The sequence below is a fragment of the Gossypium raimondii genome, chromosome 8, assembly GCF_025698545.1.
Source record: "Gossypium raimondii isolate GPD5lz chromosome 8, ASM2569854v1, whole genome shotgun sequence".
NCBI classification, from domain to species: domain Eukaryota; kingdom Viridiplantae; phylum Streptophyta; class Magnoliopsida; order Malvales; family Malvaceae; genus Gossypium; species Gossypium raimondii.
The window spans coordinates 7,096,126-7,115,903 of NC_068572.1; the positions used below are offsets into that span (position 1 = coordinate 7,096,126).

Sequence of the window (19,778 nt, forward strand, 5' to 3'; positions counted from 1 at the left end):
TTAACTAATTTAATTAAGTATAATTTAAACTAATTATATGTATATATATTAAATTTAGTGGGGGAGGAAAGAAGAACATCATCTTCTTCTTCCCCAAACACCGAAAGCTGAAAGAAGGAAACCTAAGTAACGGCTTAAAGTTTCGGCCTTAATTTGGTATGTATAATTTAGTCATTTTCTTATAATTTTTATGTTTTTGAGGTCTTGGAAAGTTCATTTAGCTACCCCATGTACCAATTTGTAAAATTGTTAAAGATTTAAGAAGTTGCCAATTTCTTGATGTTTTGGGTGTTAAATTGATATATGTTAAGCTTAGATATAAAAATGGACTAAATCGTAAAGCTTAATTGATAGTTTCGTACATTATGGACTAAACAGAATAAAATGTAATATTGAATGTAGAAATAAGAAATAGGAGGTCCTTAATGGATAATAATGAAATCAAATTTAAATTTGGAGCTTTAAATTGGAAGTTATGTTAGTTCTAGTTTTAGAGATTAAATTGGATAAATTGAAAATTTGTATAAATTGATAATTGAGTGTGTTGGCTATTTTTTGTTAGTGCTATGTGTTTATGTTAATTCGTAGCTAACGTCGACCTAGATTCGTCTAGAGGGAAAGGAAAATCCAAAGTCGTCGATGAATAGTTTGGAATTTTCAGTTTCTAATTTTCTGATTCGAGAATCTTTTATTTGATGCATATTTATATCATTCTGCATTATGTAGAGTTGGAAGTGAGTATCGATGATTTCTTGTGTAACACCCCTCACCCGACCCAATTGTTAGGTCTAAGTTACAAGATGCTACAGTTGATACTGAAACAGTTACAACATTTAATAATTGATTTACACCATAATACAAGCACTCATAATCAAAACATTTCATAAGTACGTTGTACAATCTTTTTACGGGTTTGATCGAGCTTGCAAAATTTCAGTTACTAAATTCAAACATGAAATAAGACCAAATTGGAAAGTTCCAAAGTTTCAAAACAGGTATCGATAACCCTGAAATGGTATCGATACCATTTATAGTTTCGACGTTTAGAAAATTCTTCATTAAACTCAAGTATCGGTATTTGTCATATGTTATCGATACCTCTTTTACAAAGTATCGATACTTATTCTAGTATCAATATCATTTTACGATTTTGTTTCTTTTGTAAAAACTAAACAAAGGTCAAATGTATCGATACCCTTGTAAAGTATTGGTACCCTGGTACAGAGTATTGATACTTTAGTTTGATATTGATACCACTTTTTGTTCGAAGTTTTGGAAATTAAGAAAATTTGCTAAAGTACCAATATCGTTCCTAAGGTATTGATACTTCAAGGCAAAAATGTCAAAAATCTGCATTTTTGTGCCCATTTCATGCCAACTTATCAACTAACCCAAATGTGATGGATCTCAAGCCACTGGTCATTTAATTCCTGATCAAACACCGAATTCATTTTCGGACCATAATGGCATCCCAGTCATACCCTAAATATTTACTAGTTCACACAAAATTATTATTGTATTTGTACCATTTTAATTTCAATACTATAACAACTCGTTTTTCAATGGTGTTGAAAATAGTGATTTCGGGACAACAATTTTGACGAGTGAGTCCATAAATATTATTATGAGTCCATAAATATTATTATGAGTCAAATGCAATGTTATAGTGAATTTTGATTTGATACATTTTTCTAATTAAACGGTTAATTAAAGTACAAGTGGTTTTGTCTTTAAGTCAATGGTTTTGGAAAATGAGGTATTAAGACCTCGTTTCTATAAACGAGCTTGTAAATATTTCCATTAAATATTTACAGAGATATAATATAGGTGAATTAAATTTTAGTCCAGAAATTTTAGTGATTAAATGGCTAATTAAGGTATAAAGACTAAATCGTAACAATCATAAAAGTTAATTGCTACTAATTTTTATTAGCTAAAATACTTATTTAGTAAAATTTTAAGGATCTATAAGGCAATTAGACCATAGTGCTAAATTTTGGATGGTTCGTGCATTTAATTAATGAACTTGTAAGTTAGATTTAAAGTTAAAATGATAATTAAGTAAATGTTACAATAATAACAAAAAGAAAAAAGAAAAGTCATCATCTTCTTCATTTATCCATTTCAACCGATTTCACCATTTCTAAGGAGTTTAAGGTTCGGCCAAGCTTCTATTCTTGCATGCAAGTCCAATTCAAGTCTGTTTTTCAGTTCATTGTAACTTGATTTAACTAAATTGTATCTCCATTTTCAAAATTGTTAAAGTTTTGAAAGTTTACCATTCATGTTCTTGGAAGCTTTTATTTTTGATTAGCTTGTTTTAAGTTTAGAAATGATTAGAGACTAATTTGTATAGTGAAATTGGTTAGTTTTGAACATAGGGACTAAAATGAAAATAATTCAAAATTAGCATTTTTTTTGCTAATTTCATATTTCATAGGGCTGTATAAGGTTATAATTGAAACTGGAAAGTAAAAAAGATTTCAATTGTGAAAGAGATAGTTGTTTCGATTTTAGGGATTAAATTTAATAAAAAGTACAAATTAGGGAAATTGTGAAAATGAATAAAAGATGTCATATACATGAAATGAGATGATTTAAGGTGTTTGGAACTGAAAATTGGAAATAAATTACTGTACAGATCAAGAATCGGTAGATAATCGAGGAAAAAAGAAAATTACAGATCAGTCCTTGACATTCCTACTTTTGTTTTTTTCCCTAGTAAGTTCATACAATATAGTTATAGGTATTTTTGTATTTTTTATGTTTGAATTGTGTATTTTATAATGTTTGAATATAGATTAAAATGTTGAAAATTGTTACAAAGGTGAAAAAAATGACTGAATTGAAAAATGAATTACTATTATATGTACTGATCTCAGATGAACAGAGGATACGATACAATTGGCATGCCAATAGGGTTATTTCACACATTGTATGGTTATGACATGAGATTAGATAATGATGTACTATTTATTCACTAATAGTACCGGAATTTAACATTTATTACGAATTACCGAGTCATCTTTACAGTTACCAATTGTGTTTTTGGGGAAGGATATGTAGCCTATGAGCTTGGCACTTAGTGCCCAGGTGTGTTCATGGATGGTATGGCTAGTTTGAGCAATCAGGTGCGTTTTGGGTGGTTACCCACGTATCCGTATTTGTTCATTATAGTTTATCGGGCTAAACTGTTGTTGCAATTCAATAATAATGAATGGTAAAAGTATTATAATAATATAAAGCATAGATGCATAATGAAAAAGTACATATGTTCAATGGTTGTTGATATAGCTTTGATTGAGATTGAACTATATCGAATGGAATGTTATACAATTTTTATATAATGAACTCATCTGATTATATGAATTGTGGTAATAGAGAAAATTATTTAGTTAACTGTTTTATTATGTAAATGTAGGAATTAAGGTAAGTTATATTATTTTGAACATATGAACTTACTAAGCTTATTTAAAGTTTACTTTGCTCGTTTTCTATTTCCTATAGTTAACGTTTTGCTGAACTCGATGATCGGATCATCTCAAAGATCACACTATCCAGCCTCTATTTTGGTAGACTTTTAAACATTCAATTCGGTTATGTGGCATGTAATAGGGGTTAAATTGTATATAAGTGTTTTGTAATAGTAAGGTGTGAATGGTGTTATAAAAAGTATGTTTTCCTGTTGACATCTTGATATGTTGGATTATGGCTTCAATGGTAACTTTGAACATGGTTGATAAGTATGGAAAATGTGATAGACTAACATGAATGTTTGGCATGTTTGGTTATGATATATGATGTTCAAATAGGTGAGATTGTATTGGAGATTATGGCATAAAAGTTTAATAATTGAATTAGATGTTTTAGGCATGATATGTGAATTAGTTTTGATATCAAACTTATAGGTTATAGATTTGGCATTTTTTTGTCAACATTAGATGATTGAAAGTTTTATTTTGTTTGTGTATAGGGTACATGTATGGTCACTTGACCTTTGATATAATTTATGTTTGTGATGATTCCTTGTGGCATGTTTAAGGATTGATTAAGTGCATACTTATGTTATATTTGAAAATTTGGTTTTATAACTTGCATAAAAATGCACCTAATTGCATACACGGGCTAACACACGACCATGTGTCACACACGCGCATGTGACATGACTGTGTGCTCTTTATGAATTTGGAAATTTAAGTTAAGCATGATTTCAATTTTTTACACGGCCTAGCCACACGCCTATCTGGTATTGTAGATTTGGTCAATGTATTTTTCATATGGTCTCAATCTCACATACGACCTAGCCACACAATTGTGTAATTATTTGTAAATTTTTGCATTTAGGTCCACACGTCTTCAATGAGTTACATGGCCTGGATACAAGTCGTATGACTCCAGCTTACACAGTTGCAATTTGTAACACGACCTAAGCACACAGCCACATAACCCTGTTTTATGATTTTTCCCTAGTTGTCAAAATGGAAACAATTGTTGCTCATTGGTTGTCTAACGTTTAACTAATACTAAGCTGTATTACGTGGTTAGATCGTAATACGAAAAGGTAGCTTGTATTAGAAAACGAACATAAACATGTCCTTAGTCTAATTGAAAATGAGCAAACTGATTGAAAGACTAACATGTCGTCTATAAAGTCTAATTAGGAAAATGTCTTGTCTTGGGCATTGGAGCGGATGACTCCTAAAAGATAGAGACATAGATGTGACGGACTGGACTAACAGTACATCAGACAAGACCCAAGTAGAATAGATCTTGAATCTGTTTATGGATTTATTCACTTGTGACGTTCATAGTGTGACATACATAAATCCTGAGTGGATGGCAGACTATGTATGCGTGACTCGTACACTTTGATGCAAGTAAAAGCCTAAGTTCAAATAGATAAGGAACCGAAAGTTGATGCGTTAGGTGTATGACTTCTGTAGTAGGTAGAGTCATTCACAATAGTGGAATCCATAGCCCAAAATATGGGTAAATGATATCCTCTCATTGGCATTGCCTAGTTGATGAAAAGTAAACGTGGCTATAGGTCATTCATCTTTGTGATGGATGACTTGATCACTATCTGATAGTGATTGACTTTTCATGAAGGAAGATGTAATGGTTACTATGAGATAAAATAAAATCATATTTGGAGAATGGATATTATCCCAAAAAGATTAAGGATATACTATAAGGGTAACACACTTATGAAAAAGTCATTGGACGAGCACTGAGTAGTTGCTTTTGTAATAGTATGTCATTGAGGATAACACACTAAATGAGTTTATAATTAATAGGCGAAAAGCTGAAACTTAATTATAAATCATTTGAGTCTCAACTACATATGTCCAATCGATCCCTCCACTAGCTCATTAAAACTAAAAAAGAATTGCGTGTTTTGAATAAAAATAAAAGCAATGGATAGGAAAAGAGAAATGGGAAATATTCTGGAATGATTATGGTTTCTCCAAAATTGAGAAATATAATCATTTCGAAATGAATGTAGGTTTCCAAAAATAGAAATGGAAACTTACAACCCTATATAGGATTACTTAAAAAATGATGAAAGAATGAGTTTATGTTTTTGGACTATTTTAAAGCCCGAAAATGACTTGTGACACATTGAACGAATTTTCTCGAAATTTTGCTAGAGAAAAAGTCGTCAAAATTTTACCTGAGGTAACAATGTCAAAAAAATTATTGGGGTAAATTTGGGAGCAAAAAATTATTTAATATGTAAATATTAAAGTTTCTTTTAGGAAATAGTAAATTTTAATCGAATTGAATCATATTGCACAGTACTAGATCAAAAAGGGTTAGGAAGTACTCATAATTGGACCCGATATGAGAGAGGCTCAAAACTCATCATATAACATGAAGGGGGCGGCAACCCTAGTAGAAATACACGGATGAGTTGTTCAACCCTCTCCTACTCTTAGTAGGATGTTGTTTTTCTATTTAAAATAAAACTCCACAACTCTACAAGGGTTCTACATTCTCTTCCTATAAATAGATGACACCGGAAGATCTATTAACACAACTTTTAAAATATTATTATTATATCGAAAAATAAAAAGAATTTATTCTCACTTATAAACATATTTTTCAGAAAAATAATTTTACTGGTTTCTATTAAAGAAGAGAGAATTTATGTTTTCACCCCAGAAGTAAAACTTTTTCTAGTTTTGTATTTTTTATCCAATTGGTTCAAGCTCACAATTGAAGCAGTTCGTGGTACGAGAATAGCGAAAAAATTGTTTGGTTGAAAGTCAGAAAACATCGAGGATCCGCTTAACCAAAAACACAAGTACGAATTTAGTTAAGGTGTATTGTTATAAATATCACAAATCGGATCGGTTTTCAAATTTTTAATTTTAGTCTGTACAAAAAAATCGTTTTCAAACTGGATTTTTTCCAACAGGTACACCGTGTAATCTAAAAATCTCTGAGATATACAATTCAACTAATTTTGCAAGTGAATAATAAATTTTGATCAGAATAAAATGTGCAAACTTAGTCAATCTGTCAACTATTACCCAGATTGCATTTTTCTTTTTTTGGCGACAAAGGTAAACCTAATACAAAATCTATCATGACTCGCTTTCATTTCCATTCTAGAATCATCACAAGTTGTAACAAACCTGACAGAACTTGATGGTCAGCTTTCACCTGCTGGCACATTAAATATTTTGTCAAAACTTTGAAATTTCTCATTTCATTCCCAAACACCAATACACTTGCTTCAAATCATTTTACATTTTGTTCCTACCCGGATGTATCAAATAAGTACTGTTGTGAGCCTCGCATAAAATGTCTTGTTTCAAGCCTGAATCTTTTGGTACACATAATCGATCACAAAAATATAAGCTATCATTAACACCGATACTGAATTTTATGGTTCGACTAACTTCAATAAGCTTCTTTTTGTTAGCAAGTCCGGATCGTCTTAATGTGATTCTCAAATTCTCTGAAGAAATACCAATTTAGCTCTCAACTCAGCTAAAATAAAACTGTCACGTTATAAGGTTAGAGGTGTGTTCATTGCCTTCAAAGCAAACAGAGACTTACGACTCAAAGCATCAGCTATAACATTATCTTTAATCGTATGGTAATAGATAATCAAATCCTAATCTTTCAACAACTAAAGTCATCTACACTGTCTTAGAATCAATTATTTACGTGTTGGCAAATACTTCATATTTTTTTATCTGTAAAAATATGAAATTTTTCACAGTATAAATAATGTTACCAAATCTTCAAAGCAAACACAACCGCACCTAATTCTAGATCATGCATAAGAGGATAGTTTTTCTCGTACGGTTTAAGTTGTCAAGAAGCATAGGCTATTACGTTTTCATTCTACATTAGTACAAAACCCAATTCATTAAGCGAAGCATCACTGAAAACAACAAATTCCTTCTCGGACTCAGGTTGAGTCAAGACTATAGCTTCTGTCAACATGGCTTTCAATTACTCAAAACTCTGTAGGCATTTGGCTAACCAAACAAATCTGACATCTTTCTGTAACAACTTCATTAGTGATAAAGTTATCATCAAGAAAACTTTAACAAATCGTCGATAATATCCAGCAAAATCTAGAAAGCTACGTACTTCAGAAACATTTCTCGGAGGCTTCCAATTTACAATTGCTGAGATTTTGTTCGGATCAACCCGAATACCTTTTGCTGAAATTACATACCCCAAAAATCTCACCTCTCATAGCTAGAGCTCGCATTTACTAAATTTCACATATAACTGTTTCTCACGCAATGTCTGTAACACTTTTATGTGTTGATACTCAATCTATCAACATTTCAAAGAAATTAGTACTTTAACATAATGTGACCATAAAATTCATCCATTTTTCATATGAATCCTTGTCATTTTATACCATTTGTCATTCAACCTTCACTTATTTAAAATAATTTAAAAATCAACAAAAATTAATTACAATTCTAAAATAAAAAAATTAATAGTTCAATCATCATCCTAATCATCAAATCCTTCTCCTCATTCCTTTCTCCTTTCTCCTTCCTCCTCCTCGCCTTCTTCCTACTCCTCACTCTCTTGCTCCTCTTCTTCAAACTCCAAATGCATCGGGCCGAACATATCTAGCAAATTCTTGAAGAACAAAGCCTGTTTCTTGCATCCATCTTATCATTACGTTGATCTTTGCACTACTACTCTGACCCCTTTCTTATCTAGATGTCGGTTTTACTTTTTTAAGTAAGGCCGAGACGTCCATCTTTTCTTTTCTCCTTTGATTCTAATCTATGATTTGCTTTCAGTTGAGCTCTACGTACTGAGTATACATATAATCGCCTATTAAGCTTTTTGTCGGGCGTATGAACTGTTTATTCTCTTCCATTGGAACCTCTGCACTCTTGTAAAGTGACATCACGAGTTGGGAAAAGAAAATCCCGCCCATCTGGCCACTAACATAACGCTTCATACTTTGATGGATCCATTACCCTATACATATTTAGTTCCTTTTTAAAATTTCATATAAAAAATAGCTCAAAACGTATTGACATTAGAAACATTAAGAGCAGGTGTAATTTTAGTGCAAAAAAATTGCATCCACATTTTAGCTATCGGAAACATTATAGCTTGATTGAAATTGGTCGGTAGTCTAATATCTGGCTAGAGGTTTCATTCACCACGATTTTCAATTAAGTATTTAACAATGCTTTCTATATCAACATCTTGAAATCTCGTTAAATCAATGTTTTCAAAATAGTTAAAGTCATTATATGGAGCACCGTAATATTTACAAATCTTTTTCAGGGAGAATAGCATATCCTTACCTCGCACTGTTACCATTTTCCACATGACACCATGTGGTTTCTAGGTTTTCTCGTCCCTAAGAGCAGCAAAAAATTCTTACACAATAGGAATAATATTTTTTTGGGGGATCATGTAGAAACACTCCCATCTATGATATCATATTAAAGACCAATTTTCATTGCAAAGAACCATCAATGGTTCGAATCCCCCTTTTTTGAATAAATTTTTTGCCTTGAAGCTCGAGGAAATACTTTTCGGCATTTTGGTTTTGAAATTTTAAAGGATTTGAAACCGTCAATGGTTCTTGTACATTAGCTTTTCTATTCTTCCTAGAAGGCATGTTCGATATTAAAACTTAAAAAAACTAATAAATTTAAACAATTTATTTCAAAAATAATAAAATAGTAAAATTTGACGTTTGGAACTCTTAACCTTGTCCTTGAAGTCTTATTTGGTTCCTTTAAAGGTGTTGTTGTGACCTCCTGTATGAATGCTTGATGTATAACCTGCACCAAAATAAAAAGAAAATGGGAAGTTAGGGTTTGAAGAATTTTGAGATGATTTAAGAGAGTTTAGAAATTAAGAGAGGTTTAGGGTTTAGTTAAAAGAGTTTTTAGAATTTAAAAAAGGTATTTTAAGGTCAAAAATCAAGTAAAATTAAGTTAAAAGTCGGTGGGTTGCACAATCAAGTTGGGTCGCCTCTGTAAAAAATTTCAGTGATGTTTGTGTCACGACACCCCTAGCAGGATACCGATGTTGTAGCACACTCAGAAATTTGGAAACCTAGGTAAATTGTCCTTTGTGTCGCGGCAAAAAGGGTGTTGTGTCGTGACAGCGAGATGATTTTCTCAATTCTTCTGATTCTGGATGATGTGTCACGACATGGTGGTACCGTGTTCCAACATTGACTCTGTTTTCGCCCAAACCTCCTCATTTCGGAGTGTCTTAGTTTCTATTTAAACAATAATTTAATAAATATTACAGTCTAAACTGTTGGTTAGTTAAAAATACAATAATATGTACAAAATTCAAATTCAATTAATAATGTCAAGTTTTGCTGACGGACTCATCCGTCAGTTCAATCAGTGTGCTCGAGGATGCTCTTCATGTTTCGTTTCTATCAGTGTTTCCCAGCATCTATCATGCCATTCCACCTTTCTTCGCTTGTCCCATTCTTTGAACTTGCTTTTTCTACCTGCACTGATTACAAAGAACATTTTCCTTGGCGCAGGGTAATTAGGGATTTTTACAAATATTTCAAGATATTGTTTTCCTAATTTCTCCTTATTTACCTTATTTTGTCGATAACTACATTTAAAGGTTTCTGTCTCACCATTGAGCCTCATTTTTAACTCGTTATTTTTCAGGTTAATGGTGGACCTTGATGTCACTAAAAACGGTCTACCCAAAAGAATGGGTATCTCATGGTCCTTTTTAAAATCTAGGATAATAAAATCAGCCGAAATGATCAAACTCCTCACTTTGACCCACACATCTTCAAGTACTCCTTTTAGTCGTCCTAAAGACCTATCACCTAACTGTATTGTTGTTTGAGTGTTTTTAAACTCCTCTAACCTAAGTTTTTCATATATAGTTAAGGGAATTAAATTAATACTAGTATCTAAATCACATTGAGCCTTGTTAAAATGTATATATCCTATCTCTATAGGTATTGTAAAACTTCCCACGTCTTTTAGTTTTGGGGGCATCTGTTTGGATATGATCGCATTACATGAGGCGCTTATGTTAACTTGCTCTCTTGTTTTTATTTTCTACGCTTCGACATAATTTTTTTAAATATTTGGTGTGTTTAGGAACTTTTTCAATTAAATAAATTAGAGACAAGTTAATATTTAGGGATTTAAATAGCTTTAGAAAACTTACAAATTCTGCCTCATCCCGTCTTTGTTTTTCTTCTATCCATGAAGGGAATGGTACCCTTGTCAGTGTAGGTTTCTTGATTGGCTCGTCCTTCAGCTCAGTTTCTTCCTCTAGTTCAGGTTCAGTCTCAGTTTCTTAGGGCTTTTCTAGAAGATCCTCAGAATTCTCTTTATTCTCTTTGTAAGCTGATTTTTCTGGGATACTCAATATTTTGCCCAAATGGAACGCGATTGCTTTCACATGCTCCTTCCCTTCTTTCTGAGGATTATTTTCTGTATTGCTCGTGATTTTATTGCCAATTTTTCTTTTGATATATCTCATCATGCTCATAAATTGGCTCATCTGATCTTCCAATTTAGTCAATGTTTTCGTAATGTTAGTGCACTCAAACTGTACCTGTTTTACTTCAAGCCTCATTAACTGTATCTCCCCCTTGATCCGATCCAAGCATTGACCACATGCAGTATGATAATTTGGGTTGGCCCTTTCCTAAGGCTTCTGCAAATAAGAAGGTTGATAATTAGTATTTTTAATTGGTTATGCTCTGTTACCCACTCCTTGATTTTCGCCCCATCTCAGGTTTGGGTATTTTCTCCAACTGGGATTATAAGTGTTTGAATAAGGATTTCCACCCCTATTTCCAACGTAACTGACATCCTCAGTTGGATTATTAATGTAATGAAAGAGCGGTTTGTCTCCTCCATATATAGATGACACACTAGATGAGGACTTTACGCGATTGAGTCTGTCCACAATTTGTTGGTGCTTATCATCCTACGGGACAAATTTTATTGTAGATAGTTTCTGACCATATGTATAGCTTTCGGTTAGCCAATGGCAAGAATCATCGTTATATTTTCTATCAACTCATAGCATCTTTGTGCGTTCTATTCATTAAAGCTCCTCCTACAGCTCCATCCAGTCCTAAACGTACATGCACATCCAACCCATTGTAGAACACTTGTAGCCTTAGCCATTCAGGTAATCCATGATGTAGGCATCTCTATCTTAGCATTTTAAAAAGCTCCGAGGTTTCGTGAAAGCTCTCTCATTCTATTTTTTTGAACATTGCGATATCTCTCCTTAATTGGATTGTCTTGCTATTAGGGAAAAACATTTATAGAAATTTTCTTGCAAGTTTATCCCATGTCATGATGGATCCTGGTGCCTGCAAATCTAACCAAGAAAAAGTGTTATCGATTAAGAATAAGGGGAACAGTTAAAGATGAATAGCGACATTGGTGACCCCATTGTATTTAAATATATCACAAAGCTAAAGGAACCATTTTAAATGCTGATTTAGGTCATCTGTCATTGTGCCTCTAAACTGTAAATTATTCTGGATCATGGCCGATTTTATTTCAAAATTGTTAGTCGTGACGACTAGCCTTGTGATGCTTCCTTAAACCATCTTCAAATTTGGCAGTGCATAGTCCCTTAGGGTTCTTTTGTTGTACGACATACGTATATTTTCAAGTAACTACGATGATGGGGGTAAGTCCTGTGGGTTATTATTGCTAATCTCGTCAAACAGTGAATTATCGTGTGGTAAATTGCCTGCAGCAGGTGGTTGATTATGCATTTGCTATTGCTGTCGCTGATTTTGGCGAATTAATCTCTCTGGATCAGTAACTGGCTCTATAGGTGTTCCGCTACTACAAGTCATTACTGAAACCAAAAAAAAAAAGATGTTAATGAAATTAAAAAAAATTTGTATCCATAATTTATAACTTTCCTAATTATTCTATTAGAACGTAAAAATTAAAATCAATTTAGTAGCGTTGCCTCCCCGGCAACAGCACCAACAACTTGACCTCCTCCAGACGTACTAACTTCCAGAGTGTGAATAATGCAAATAAAATAAATAAAATCGAGGCAGTATCTGCAAGTATACAGGTCAGATTGTAATACAATTATAACGACGTAGATGAGTACTCCAAGGGTTGTACCCAAATGAGGCGAACTACTAAATTAATGTCAACTTAAACGTAAATAATAGTAATTAGTAATTTAAATAAATTGTAACATAATAAAACATAAAGTAAAGAGTTTTTTGGCTTTTATAAATAATTAAAAAGAAATAACAAAAGCCTAAATATAAAGAACTTCGGAATCTTAATTTATAGACTTTAATCAATTCTAGATATGGGTGATTAGCTCGCTTCGGTGGTCATAACTAATTCCTATTTGGGGTTTCTACTCAATCAACTAGTCATTACCCCAATAGGATCTCTCGATCATCCACTAAACTGATGAGTCGGCAAGAACTACTTATCTCTTGACTTCACAGTTTAGACCGATTTGGGTTAAGGTGTTCACAGATAGGTCATACCTATTTTGGGGTTAATTCCCCCTAAATGACTTCCTAGGGTCGCCAAGCCTAGGGTTTAAGTTCTTCTTCTCCCAAACACCTGATTCGCTAAGAAAACCTTACACAAGAATCAATTAATCACACTTTCACTCGTTAATCCCCTATAAGAGGATTAATTCCTCATGGATCTCATAAACACAATAATCTTAAATATAAAGATAAACATAAATCACGAATCAATAGTAGAGTTTAGATAATCTTGTTTGTATTAGATGAAGCGCAAACAATCCTTTAGCGTTTGATCATGTTTACAAATCACGTTCTCCGAAGAACACTAAAAAGAAAAAAACTAAAAATAAACATAAAGCCTAAAAGAAAGAAAAACTAAAATTAAAAAGAAAAACTGAAAGTCTGAAAAGTTTCCCTCAACAAGTGTCTTAAGAGTCTATTTATAGAGTTAGGGTTGTCATCGTCCACAACCCTAGGTCAGCTGACGTTCTCGTGTTTAATCTCCATTGTGCTGACCAAACCACCTCTAGCTCGTAAGTGATTACCGTACAGGACCGACGTTGCAACACCCTAGCCCTTGTGTCGCAACATTGGAGCCAGTATGCATGGTTCAGTGGTAGCTTCTAGGGTGTGCCGCGACACTCCTTGGCTATGTCGCGGCATCCAAGGAAGTATAACAATTCTGGTATTCTTCTCCTTATATTGCGACATCGAGCGCCCAATGTTTCAATACAACGATCAGCTTCAAGTTATTATGCCTTTGATTAGTCTCTTGCACACTTACTAAGTATGTTAGCTCACCTTTATGCCTCATTCGGCCCCTAAGGTCAATAAAAGACTCAAAATGCACTTTTTATTGAATTTAACTCAACTAAGAAAACATAACTAAACCATACTAAAATTGCTCGTACTTAAGCTCCTCAAGTACGAAAACTAGTTTAATCTGTTACACCAAATTAAAGCAGATCAAAAAGATTTGTGTATCTGTACCAAGTTTATGTCAAGTTAATAAGGTGTAAAATTCAAGATTTGGTTAAATGGTAAAGAAATGAAATGGAATGAAAATATAAACTATGATGTTCTTTGATTGAGTTAAAAACGAGCCTTGGGTCGAATATGTATAAAAGAGCTTTTAGGCTCAGAAATGGTTGAAATACCAGTATGGATTAGGATATAGTTACCTAATTGATGATGTTGAACATTAAATTTGTACTTGTATCAATAAATGGTGGAATAAGTTGAAGTAGTTGATATGAAATGAATGATAAAGGACAGGTTAATTTGCATATAAATATAAAATGAATTGTATGTTAACATGAATAAATGCATAATAGCTTTGACTTGTATTTTTTTTATCTTGAATCATAGATTACTACTGAACGAATTACTCAGCGTACGGTTCATTTTTCGTGCACATGTTAGGTTTAGTTTGAGATCCTGAGCATTGACTTTAGCAGCCAGTCAACAATCCCAAAATCAACAAAGTTTGTATATTATGTTTTTGTTTTAAGTTAGCATGTACCTAATTGAGTCAAGTTTTGGGTTGCTTTTAAGTGCATGTTCCTTTAGAGTTTGGTACCTTATGATGAATGTTTAGCCAAATGGTTGTGTATATTTGTTTAATTTAATTGTAGTTGTATGTGTTTAATAATCATAGTTGAAATGGTATATGAGGTCTTGTATAAATTGTAAATGAGTTAAGTAGGTTTCAATTGGTATAAAATCTATGTATAAATGCACTTTATGTCTAATGGTTAATGTGTTAGTTTTGGTTAGATATATATAGCTTGCAATGGAGTTAGGATTGTTAGAATTGGCATGAAAGTTACAATTATATAAGAACTTGATGAAATAGGTACTTGTGTGAATGGGTTAAATGAAATGAATCAATTATGAATGCATATATGTTGTCTTTAAAGGTTTGAATGTGGTGTTAAACTTGATTTTATGTAAATTAGATGTTGGTTTTGGTAAGTGATTTAGAAATGTGTGATTAGGCATTTGTTATGTATAAATTGGATGGTATTATAAAGTATCTTTGCAAATTTGAAATGGTAATTTTAGATTAAGTACTTGAAATGTGCATTTTGTCAAAATAGAGACTTAATGGACTGTCCTCGGTATCGCGATACCACACCTTGGATATCACGATACCAACCCTGACTATTTTTGAAAATTTTACAATTTGATCCTCAGGTTGAGCAACTTGACTATTGTCTTCAATATTGTGATACCAAACCCTGGATATCGTGATACCCACTTGATGAAATTAAAGTTTGGCTACTATCTTTAGTGTCATGATACCCAACTGAGGATATCGTAATACCCAGTTGTTATATTTTGAAAAGTTTGTAGTTTAGTCCTAATTCAACACTGAGTTAGTATTGAGCTTTCATAAGCTTGAATAAGATCTAAATATTAATCATTTATTATATTTTTAGATTTTTTAAATATTTAATTACATGTATGATTGCCTATTAGTTAATTAATCGACAGTAGTTGCTTCGAAAACAAATGTGACATCCTATAGTTCGAACCCGACAATCGGGTCGAGTATAGGGTGTTACATTTATCATTTTCTATTTTATGTTTTTTTTTGTCAATTTATAATAAGCTAATTGTTTATATGGGCTGGAGATCTATAGGTTAATCGCTTAGTGACCGAAACAGGAGTAAAACTTGATTTAGGAAAATACTACGATTTAATTTTCTAATTTGCTCATGTGTTAATTCTAAGTGTCAACTATGTTAACAGAAATCCTAAAGGGAAAGCACAATTGAGTACCTCTCGACTCTACCTTTGTGATCTAGTTAGAAAATCATTCAAAGATTAGTTTCAGGGACAATGACCAACTGAAGATCACATTGCACTAAGTAGGAGGTTAGGAAACCATTAAACTACTTGACACGATGGGGAAGATGATGCCAATAACACTTATGCTAATAGCCCTGGGCTTAAATCTGGAGGCGCATCTGAGTCCTTAAACTGAGATTAGGTTAAATTTGAAATAGGCGTAAATCTAGATGGTAATGAAAATAAAAGTTTCAGCAGAAAGCTTAACCAAGATTAAGGTGTAAGCTTCATAAATAAAAGCCATGCTTTCTGTAAAAAAAATGTGGTAAGCATAGTAAACAACATAAGGTTCTACGAGCAAAGATTAAGATCACAAACCCATGTCAGGTGCCTCTATAGAATTCCTCATAAAGTTTTCAATACAGTTTTTGGTAATGGAGGCTCCACATTCATAGGGTCACAATACACATGTTGGTGAACAAAATTAGGAGATTTTTTCTCTTCCCTAAGCATTAGCTTTGCCAAGAGGTCAATGTTATGCCTTAGCCACGCCATATGTGACATGAATGGAATAACAATAATTAGCACATAAAGAAGTTCAACCATCTCCTCCAATTGCATCATTAAGACTATGCTCATTAAAATAAAACCTCTAAAAGTTACTTAGAGATCACATATTGCTAAAAATAACCTAATTGGTTTTTAGGCAATAGTACTTATCCTAGGTGAGGGATCTATCAAAGAGATGAGTAAAAAAACCTCACATATGAGGGAACAGTCCACTTTAAAAGAAAAGGAAATTTTCACAACTTATCCTTTATCAAGATATATTTGTGGGAATAAAATGCAAAATTCTTAGAGAATTGGTGCACCTTTGGGTCGTAACTATCTCGTGGTTAAAACTTGAAATTGACCCACACTAGGAGAACCCTTAAAAACAAGGGTGAACAAATTGCTATAACTATTTAAAGAAGTATCCTCCTTATGCTTCTTGCAATCCAAGAAATACAACACTAATAGATGCCAAGATGTCCTTAATAATTGTCCAAGGGTAACATGAAAAAATGAAGTATCTCTATAAACCAAGGATGAAATATAGATGAAAAAAAAAACCCTGCTTTCAAATAGGTGCAATGGGAGATAAAAGCCCCTCAAATTAGTCATAACTTTGTTCATTCGATGAACTATTGACGAAATCAAGAAGTTATATCTATAATTATGTGATTTAGACGTTGTAGTACCAACATGGTTGTCATCTCCTTCATGATAGTGGTGCACAATCGTTCTTCGTTTTCTATGAGACGTTCACTTGGAATCTCAGAGGATCAATGACCATTATAAAAGGAAGAATGAAAAAAATAAATAAAAGGACATAAAATAAAAAGTAGCTCTCTAACAAAAAGCGACAAATGAGAGTAGGACGCAGAGAAAAAAAGGGTAGCAAGAAAGAGTTTCGACCTTGAAGTCTTAAACTCTCAATGAGCCTTGCCAAGGACCTTCAATGAGCCTCACTAGAAAATCAACTTAATCTAGGTTACTTCATAACCTGTCTTTCATTAAGAGGAAATTGTTGTATCCTCATCATAGCATGCCTCACCAAACTACCCAAAAAACTATAGGAACAAAGCTCCGCCTTATGACCACGTTGAAAGCATAATTCCTATATCAAGAACGCCTTTCCTAAACTTCACATCACGCTAGGCAAGCCTACATGACCTTTGGAATATATATATATATATATATATATATAAAGAAAAGTTCTTAACAACATCCAGCAATCCATTACACCCCCAACTTGACAAACACCTCGATCAGCTCTTTCAAGTCGACTCCAACAATGCCCTTAGTTGATAATCACTATTTTACCACCCACGCCTATAAAGTAGGAAACTCAATGGTTGGACTCACGCCAAGCCAACCTCATTTTATAAATTATATAAAAAATTCACAAAGACTGTATATCCAACACTCTACTCAAAAACAATCTCAACATATCTTAGTCACCATTTGCAGTAGTTCTCTGCACCACCTATAATATGGACTACCCTTATTTTAATGGCTCTCCGCACTCTTACAATATAAACCGTCTCACTTTATATGAGTTTGTTGTTATAACAATTTAATAACAAAGACTACTTTTTAAAACCTTACATTCAAATAATACTACTCTTTGAAACATTTTAAAATATTAATATAAACAATGTTTCTTTTGTGTCCTAAATGTAAACAATATTTTGAAAATAAAGAAAGTATTCAAAATGAACATAGACATTACTAAAAAAATGTATGATTTGATATTATTATTTGAAAGTAAAATAAATAAAAAATCCATTTATACTTTTCCTAACAAGATTATTATATAGGCGAAGGTTATGAGTAATTGGGTCAAAAACATGAAAAACCTTATAAGTAAAACCCAAATAATTAGCCGAAGCACGCAACAAAACAAAATACTCCAACTCCACCTCTCTCTCTACCTCCTATTGTTTTGTGTATTCTTACATGAAAATCAATAAACACCAACAAACATCAAGATCAAGCACTCTTGTCTTTCTCTCTCTTCTTACACAGAGAAAGAAGACAAACCTTCTCCTTTGATTTCCTCATCAGATCCCCTCTTTAGTTTTACAGCAACACGATACCCACTAATGCCCCTCTTTTAAAACACCCTCTTTTTTGCAATTATTCTCTTCTCTTTACACAACATTCAAATTTCAAACTATTTCAGTGCATAATACCTTTTTTTCTAGTTTATATATCTCTGCTCATAAATCACAATACACAGACACAATTCTTAAGAAAGAGGAGCATAGGGGGTGTTGGTTGTTTTTGTTTTTTCTTGTGACCAATCTTTTAAATGAGGTGCAAGAAACATCTTGCCGACTTGAGTAGCGGCGTTGGCGTGTGTGCCACTTGTCTCCGGGAGCGTCTTCTGGAGCTCATCGCGGCTCAGGTGCAGGCTCAGGCGCAAGCCCAACAGGCTCAATTAGCGCGCGCTGCCGTTGAAGATGGTCGGAAACATGACCCTCCGCCGCTGATTTTCCCTCGGTCTGTTTCTCCTTATGTCAGTCGGCGGAAATCTGATGATAATAGTGCCACGTGGATCCACAATCAACGGTTCTACAGCACTCCTCAGGTGGGCCCAACTTACAGCACCACATCCACCACCTATTTTGAAGCCACCAGATCGTTCAAAAAGAAGAACAGGTTCTCGCTTTTTTCGAATCTGTTCAGGTCGAGATCCGAGAAGTTCAATTCCGATCCTAGGGTTCATTTTCATCGGGAATCGTGCGACGAGCCTTCCACATCATCGGCATCCCCGTCATGGTTCGCAGCAATCTTTCCCGTTCGTCGGAAAAAGCAGCAATCATCGAAGACATCTCGCGTGGATCAATTTGAGCAATTCGGTCCCGGCGATCGGAGATCATGTAGAATCATAGATCGGGGAATGTCGCCAGCGATTGAAGTGGATTCAGGAGACGAGTGTGATCAACCGCCATCTGGAGCCTCGCCGGAGGCATCGCCGCGATGGAAAATGACACCGACGGCAGCGAGGAGACCGAGGGGCGGGACGAGGAACAACATTTCGGGATTAGCGTTTTGCTTAAGCCCACTCATGAGGCCGAGCCCGAACACGCACTGGAACCAGAAGGGCGGATTGCCACCGGACATGTCGTTCAGCGGAGAATCTCGACCGTCGACGAAGAAGCCCCATCTGGCGAGCGCCGCAGGATTCCACGCGAATCGGTCCAGGAAGCTTGCTGATTTTGGCAGGGTCAATCGTAACCGTTGAGTGCGTTAAATCGTTGACATTTGACCACATCGATTGTGAGTGAAAGATAATTCAAGTAAATTGATTTAAACTACGGTTTCGCCATTGCGTATCTGCTGTTTCTGTGATTCGTAAAGGATCATTTTTCTTTTCCCAGTAAAAATATATTTTTTACCGAATACAAATTACCACTATTGTCAAAAACAAGGATTGATTTTGGGTAA

General features: G+C 33.8%; 1 protein-coding gene across 1 annotated transcript; it reads left to right on the top strand.

Annotated features, from left to right (window-relative positions):
• Positions 1-18,639: 18,639 nt before the first annotated feature.
• LOC105790594 (uncharacterized) lies at positions 18,640-19,575 on the top strand. Its single transcript, XM_012618290.2, has one exon. The coding sequence runs from the start codon at positions 18,640-18,642 to the stop codon at positions 19,573-19,575; it is 936 nt and encodes a 311-aa protein (XP_012473744.1).
• Positions 19,576-19,778: the final 203 nt, after the last annotated feature.

What these genes read in the sequence shown, in the direction of transcription:
- LOC105790594 (XM_012618290.2), top strand. Translation starts at nt 18,640, where the DNA reads ATGAGGTGCAAGAAACATCTTGCCGACTTGAGTAGCGGCGTTGGCGTG.